At 42.1% G+C, this 7,711-nt stretch overlaps 2 protein-coding genes across 2 annotated transcripts; one reads left to right on the top strand and one right to left on the bottom strand.

Annotated features, from left to right (window-relative positions):
- Positions 1-1,934: 1,934 nt before the first annotated feature.
- Positions 1,935-2,834, top strand: hcar2 (hydroxycarboxylic acid receptor 2; the record flags this gene model as incomplete). Its single annotated transcript, XM_084047151.1, has 1 exon — positions 1,935-2,834. One exon carries the CDS (start codon positions 1,935-1,937, stop codon positions 2,832-2,834), a length of 900 nt encoding a protein of 299 aa, XP_083903277.1.
- Positions 2,835-3,125: 291 nt separating this feature from the next.
- On the bottom strand, positions 3,126-7,245 carry LOC311037386 (uncharacterized protein). The gene is made up of 2 exons (XM_084046524.1): positions 6,922-7,245; positions 3,126-5,885 (listed from the first exon to the last, which is right to left on the bottom strand). The coding sequence occupies exons 1-2, from the start codon at positions 7,130-7,132 to the stop codon at positions 4,213-4,215; spliced, it is 1,884 nt and encodes a 627-aa protein (XP_083902650.1). The 5' UTR covers positions 7,133-7,245; the 3' UTR covers positions 3,126-4,212.
- Between the last annotated feature and the right edge of the window lie 466 nt (positions 7,246-7,711).

The following is a 7,711-nucleotide window of genomic DNA, read 5'->3' as shown; positions in this document are numbered from 1 at the left end:
CACTTCGTACTAAAATTATGATTTTTCAGTCATTAAAGAGAAATGTATACATTTATAATGGACATCAGACAGCTAATGAAAAGGACACACCTTATTTGTTTACACAAATAAGTTTCATAAGATGGCTTGCCAGGTAGATTCAAACACACTGAACAACCTACTATAAAGCCATAAATCCATAAGGTTTAACCTTGACGCCTTTCCTGTGACAAATATTGTTTGTTTGAGTGGGGGCCAATAAAGTACTGGACAGCAATATGTTTGGACATACCTTTCTTTACATAGGAAAAGTAGAACAATGTAGCTGGATATAGAGACAAAAGTCACAGTCTATGCTCTGTCTGTATCAACTGACAGGCATCACAACTTGTCAGAGTCATGTAACAGATTACACATTATTACAATGAATTTCAAAAGTGGTTTCTTCTGGACTGTTGCATCAGTTGTTTACCACCAAATTTCCGTCAGGCACCGATGGCCTGTTGCATCATTGTCAATCGGTGTGAACAGACAATGGCTTGCTACTGTACGCGTTCTTTAAACAAACTAATCAAAATCCTCGTACCAAATTTGTCTTCAGATTTCAGTGTACATATATAAATCTCATGAATGGCCTAATTGTAAATTGCCGTACTTTTACAATTAATATAGTATATAATGTAGATATTCTATTAAAGCTGTGGAAAATTACGGTAATAGCCTACCGGTGGGGGCCAAACAAGACACCATGACATCCAGAGGGAGAACTTCCAGGTTCCACACCCTTCTCTCAACACGGATTGGATGTAGGAGGATCTCTAATGCCTTGGGTCACGAGTGAAGGGGTGTTTTCCACATCTCATTTTGAGTTGAGGGCTTAGTTTTTGCTTATACAGTGACAGATGTAACCAATCAAGGATGAAGTAGGGAGCGGGGACACCAACCACTGAATTATTGTGCTACATTATTCAACTGAACAGGTAAGTGTCACTTTATATGCATAGCCGGATGCCATCTGGCATTTCTATTTAAACAGACATACTGTAAATATATATAATAAATATAGACATTATATTATCTGCTTTTTGGATTTTTACACTTAATAGCCATATACAGTACATGTAGTGTACACATGAATTTTATTGCTATGTGCTAAACAGAGTGGTAATGTTTTACCACCAGTAAGTCAATGACATACTGTAAACTGGAGCAAACTGTGGGTCTCTCGTTAGGCTATGCATGCACATCACCTTTCAATACGGAGATAGTGCGTGCCTGCATGAGAAATATATATTTCAAACATACCTGCAATATTTTCAGAATGTTTCCGGAGATATTGCACCAAATAAAGATGCAGTTGTGTGATTCAGTCAGCTGTACCTCCCAGGACTAGAAATGTAACACGGCTAGTTTACAATATCAGCCTGAGAGTGAATACAAAGGGGTTTCTTCATTATGGAATTAAATACAGATAAAACAAGGTTTGTTTGTTTTTTACATCCAGATCATATTTTAGCTGTAAATCATAGGTTGCAAGATTTACTTGAAAGTTTACTTCAATAATTAACAAGGGAAGAAGCTTTGTTATTGCTATTGGTTGTCTTCTATTTACTGAATTTGAATTTGAAGTATTTTCATGCAGAAAATATTAATGTTCCATCAGAGTCAAATGAAGAGAGCAGAGGCACCTTTCAGTGATGTGCAACAGTTGGGGGAATATTTATGTCCCATTTAGGATATAGACAAATCATTGACAGCTTTACGGGAAGTACACATGGATGTGTATGATGACAGGAACAGTCTGATAAGAAAGGTAAACAGTCCTTCACTCCAATTAGCTCTCTCATGCTGAATACATTGTAAATTCTGATCTTACCATTTTATTCTTTGCAGAGGTGGATCACTATTGGTTATCGGGTTGTGTCCTCCCGCGAGACCACACCAATCCAGCCATCATGGAGGTATTTTACATCAACTCCTCTTTGCTGCTCATCTCCCTAAGACCCATCAATGGGTCAGAGAAGATGCAGAGAAGTGATGCAGAGAAGACAGTGTACGAGGGTTGCGCACACATGCCAGCCGTCTTAATCTGGTACCTGAGCTTGCAGCTCATTAACATGTTACTAGGTATTCCAGCTAACATAATGGTGCTATGGCTCATTCACAAGAACAAGGGGGACTCGTCCACCTCGGACATTTTTATACTCCACCTGGCAGTGCTGGACATCTTCTTCTGCCTCACCATTCCTCTGGAGATCGCCAACCTTGTCTACCTGACGACTGGCAGCACCTGGTACGTACTGCGCTTCATCTACGGCGTCAAAGACTCCTCGCCGTTCTTTCTGTCCTGCATCTGCCTGGACCGCTACATGGCTGTGCTCCACCCTATCGTCTTCACTGAACTAAAGGACCGCCACCACAGAGCTGTCCTGGTCACGGTGGTATGGCTCGTCACGCTGGCCTACGCTGTCTGCAAGTGCGTGGGCACTATTGTCAAATTTGAGATGGCCTTCACTGTCCTGATCCTTGCAGCGTTTGCCTTCATGGTGTTCTGTAACATTGCAATCCTCTGGGCACTCCGGCAGTCGGGGCCCGGGCGGGATGAGATGCACCCTGTCAAAAAAAGGGCCTTCAAGATGGTCCTGATCATTTTGGCCATCATAGTCTTTAACTATTTTCCACCTGTGGCACTATTCCCTTTCAAGCAATATTTTTCTCCTGATGTGTTCCACTGCTATATTCACTATGTTGCATTTGGCTTGATGGACTTCAGCAGCAGCATCCAGCCTGTGCTCTATCTGTCCGGTAAGAAGACATGGAGCTCTGGCCTGTGTTGCCACAGTAACCCAGGTTAAGAATGGGCGTGGAGGTAAATCTTTATTTGCTACTGTAGGAACAATGATTGTATGTATATATTGTTTTCACAATGTTTGTTAAAAGGACAGATGTTGAGTTATTCTGAATACATGTACAGTGTGGCATTAGCTCTTCTGCACAAATTATGTTGACTGTGCAAGACAATGTCATTGTGGACTGTGTTGTAATGTTATTGTTTTTTTTTATTTTTATCTAAAACCATTGCCTTAATTTATTGGATGATATGGTAAATATAAGAAGCAAATAAAACTACGGGAACATTTGGATTATCTTTTTTAATTTAGACATGAAGCACACAAAAGAAAAACTCCACATTGAATTCCCAGTAACAAATAGCCATTTCAAAATACCTTGTTATGTAGGCATATTAATCAGCTGCAACAACACTTACAGTAGCCCTATCATCATAAACATATTTTACGTCTTACTTGCACCCCGACTTGTACATACTTAGTGGTAATAGACATGATTCCTGGTGGTACACCGTTCAACCTATAACAAATGCTCTAAGATCACAACATTCATCTTTAAAATCAGTATGGCTTGTAAAACAGTTATTGAGTAGGAATATTGTTGAACGCAGTTCTATTTGTATTAAAACATCTCTGTGTCTCATACTCTAGCATTAGGCCTATACAAATACATTCTTGTCAGTTCAATATGAGCAGAATACTGACCATATACTTAAAGCTATATACAGCACAATATTAATGATTTGCTTGTAGAATCAACATGATGTTGCACAATGTTCTACCTGTTGCCACCTAGTAGTGTTAATGAGTATAAAAGCACCTTAATTTAATTAAAAATCCATTCAAGCATTTTCTTTTCCCATAATACCATTTCCAAAATATTTTATGTTAGAGACTTTGGTAACATACGCAACTCTGTTTTAACAACAATGGCATCGCTCATAATTTCATAAACCATTATGTTGAGAATAAACAACAATCAAGTTAAGGGAATGGGGCTTGCCTGCAGACTACAAGGAGAATAACAATTTTAATCATCAGAGATAATTAATTTAATCATTAATAATACCGTATTGCTAAATATTGTAGGCCTACTAAATCACAGCAAAGATTAGACGACAGTGTATTGCACTGTAACACAAATCATATACAGCACGATCTGTTCTAAGCCTTTAGCTTAATCACCTTCAAGGATTTGGCTCTCACATTTATTAACCACATGAACTCTAGTGTCCTTATTCTGGGCATATCATAATAGGCGAACATTCAGTGAAAATAACCGATCTACAAGCTCACAACGTGATGCAACGCAGCGCGTTGTGAGCTTGTAGATCGGCTATTTTCACTATTTTGTCATACAACGAAGTATATAGGGCTTAGGCGGTTAAACAGCTGAAGACGGGTCAGCATCAGTCAACTGGGCAGCATCAGAGTTTACCTCAGCTGTGCTGGTGCTTCCCTCCATTTGAGCCTTCATCTCCCTGGCTGCATGCATCTTTAGGTGCTTTTTAAGGGAGGACTGATCAGTGTACGTCTTGCCACACTGGCTGCAGAGGAAGACCTTTTCTTTGGTGTGGACCAGTTCATGTCGTTTCAGGTGGCCAGACCTGCTGAAACTCTTGCTACAGTAAGAGCAGATATACTCCTTCTCCCCAGTGTGAGTCCTCAGGTGCAGTTTGAGGCTGCTAGCGACTGTGAACTTCTTTCCGCATTCAGTACAACTATATGGCCTCTCTCCAGTGTGCATTCGCATGTGTATTGTGAGGTGGCCAGCCTGGCTGAAGGTCTTCTTACACAGCTCACAGCTATAGGGCCTTTCCCCTGTGTGAATCCTGTAATGTGTTTTCAGATCACCCAGACCATTGAATCTTTTCCCACACTGAGCACAGCAGTATGGCTTCTCTCCCGTGTGGATCCGTTCATGAATGCGCAGATTGCCTGCATTGCTGAACGTTTTGCCACACTGGTTGCAACTGTAAGGCCTCTCACCGGTGTGGGTTCGTAGGTGGACTTTGAGCTGGTTGTGCTCGTTAAAGCGCTTCCCACAGTAAGGGCAAGAATAAGGTCGTTCTCCAGTGTGAACACGTTTGTGTATCCTGAGCTGACTGGGGTGGGCATAGTTCTTACTGCAGATGTTGCAGCAGTAGGGCCTCTCACCGGTGTGGGTGCGTTTGTGTGATTTCAGGAGGTCAGCCCGCCCAAAACGTTTGCCACAATAACCGCAGCTGTGCGCTTTCTCACCACTGTGGGTCTTAATGTGGATGTTGAGGGAGGTTGCTCGACTAAAGGTTTTGGGACACACAGGGCAACGCAAAAAGTTGTCGCGGTTCTCTAAAAAATCTGTTGTTTCAGGGACACGGTCCTTTTGCACCTGCTTCATGTCTGGTGTGAATCCCTTTCCACTTATATCACTTATATCAGCAGCATCCATTTCTGGCTCAGGGTAATAGCTCAGTAAATGCTCAGTAGGGGGTAACCCTGCCTTAGAGAACCCCTCTTCATCATGACTATACTGTAAATTCTCTTCAGGTTCCTCCTCAGACTTCACAAAGGGTGCATCCTCATCCTCACACACCTCCAAGAATCTGTCAGAAACAATGGTGACTTTGACCTCGCTGTCACCGCCTGTCGAGTCTTGATCAGCACCTAGAGATGGCTCCAGAGGCACATACACATCTTGACTCTCATAACTGATAGTAGGGGGGCTCTCTGACTTTATTGGCCTAGGAACTGGAACGAGAAGAGGCTTGGAGAGATCAATAGCACAGCCGCCGTCACCCAGGGCAGGTTCAGTTTTTATCGATACTAAAGACGAGTCGGGCACACCTGCATCTGATGTAGTCACGCAGCAGGGTTCTTCAACCATTTGGGTGGCTGGTAGTGAAAAAGAGGCAGATGGCGTTCTGTTCTCCCTCAGCCTGTCTTTATTCTTCCTCCTGGAGCTCTTCTTGTCACTGCTGCATATGGACATTTTGAACGCACTATGAGCGGACGAGAAGGTAGAAACATCCCATTCCAGAGGTTCGTACTTTAGTGCCGTGTCCTGGTCACTCATGTCTGTGGGGGGAAAAAAATGAAGGTCCCAAAGATTATAAACAAAATAGTATAGTTGACACTACAACAACCCAACAGAATACTGTGAACGATTACCTCATAGAAAGAATGTAAATATACATATATAATTATTATGCACACATACTGCACAGTGCGCACAGCGCGCACGCACATGGCTAACATTTAGAAGTAGAAACCATGCACACACCACCTTCAAGCACCTCAAATGTACAATAACCAACATTCTGTGTTCTTTCTTGCAATTGCTGTTATTCCTTATTTCTTTGTTATTGTTTATTGTTGCTGCTATTAATATTATATCTTTGTTATAGTTTATTATTGATGCTACAATGTACCAATGAACCAAGACCAAAGAACGTTGGTCTTGGTGTTCCAAGATGTTCCGCACATGTTTGTAAGATGTAACAATAAAAATCTTGAGTCTTGATAGACACAGAAACACTTTTAGGTACACAGTACCTCCAGATCGCAGCTTCTTTATCAACAGTCTACAAATTTGAAATGATAGTCACATCAAAATAGCCACTGGCTGTCTCTGAACAAAAGGTCAGTGACAGCGTGACGCTAGGCCAGCCTGTTAGCATTTCACACAACTAAACAGAAGCTTTTATAAATAAATACTATTTCATTCACCACCAGACCACACGGGTTGCCATGACCGCTAATTATAAGCGACTTTGGGATTATTTTCTAAAATAGCAGATCTACAAGCTCACAACGCGTCGCATCAATATTTTCAAACAGCCGATGTTGTATATAGGTTTAAAGTGCTCATGTCATGTGGCCTAAATCACAATTAAAATGGTTGAGAATTGACTGCTAGAGCTGTAAAAATCATCTCTTATGGGGGGTCCGTGGGCATATATTTTCAAATGGGGGTCCACGGGCTAATAAGTGTCAATTTAGGGGTCCTTGACATGAAAAAGTTTGAGAACCACACTGGCCTAAATTGCTTATTTTGGGATTGTTTTCATAGACTCGATTGCTTGTTTCCCTCTCAAAACCTGGCAACACTGACCTCTGGCTGAAGAAGACTGGTCCGTGCTGGTCTGCTGTGCATCATAGACCATCCGTCTGAGGTCTTCGTTCTCAGCCTCCATTCTGTGCACTTTTCCTTGATACTCGCACAGGGTCCTGTCCACAGAGTCCAGGATGTCACTCACGGTGGCTCTGAAGATCTCGTTCAACGACGACTCCAGGAACCCTCTCAGATCGGTGGAGACGGCCATGATCTGACGCTTTATAACATCAATCCACAACTATGCCGATGGTTTTAAAATTCGCAGCATTAATACAAAAAAAAAGACCATCTATCTTTTCGGAGTGGGTGTGTGCGCGTCGCTGCTGCTGCCGTGTGCGGAACAAACAAAAGCACATAGACGGGGTCGCATGAAAGTGACGCGACAGGACCAGTGTTGCCAGATTCTACGAGAAATAGGCTCTATGCACAGCAACCATATTGGAAGGAAATTGGGCCTCTTCCTTACTTCCTTCTTAGGTGTTACCAATGATACTAATGAAGGCTCTGTTCCATTCTGGTCAGGGTGCTGATATTGTGCATGTTGGCTCACTAGAAACGCTATATTTTGGTTCCCAAATGGCCCCTTATGGTGGGTGTGTAACTCTGAGTGTTATGGGGGTCCTTGAAAATAAGACAACCACTGTGCCACACTAAATGGAACAGAGCCTTAATTAGTATCATTGGTAACACATGTGAAGGAAGTAAGGAAGGGGCCCAATTCTGCTGTGCATAGAGCAAACATGACTGTCATATCATGAACTTCAACCAGGTGTTTTCACTTTCTCCC

Source organism: Gymnoscopelus microlampas, assembly GCF_963454915.1.
Source record: "Gymnoscopelus microlampas genome assembly, chromosome: 21".
Taxonomy (NCBI): Eukaryota; Metazoa; Chordata; class Actinopteri; order Myctophiformes; family Myctophidae; genus Gymnoscopelus; species Gymnoscopelus microlampas.
The sequence above is the reverse complement of the archived record's forward strand: the minus strand, read 5'-3'. Positions and strand labels throughout refer to the sequence as shown.

Coding starts and splice junctions, on each gene's coding strand:
- LOC311037386 (XM_084046524.1), bottom strand. CDS start 7,132: ATGGCCGTCTCCACCGATCTGAGAGGGTTCCTGGAGTCGTCGTTGAAC. Junction 5,886..6,921: donor CCAGTCTTCTTCAGCCAGAG/GTCAGTGTTGCC, acceptor TTCCCCCCACAG/ACATGAGTGACCAGGACACG.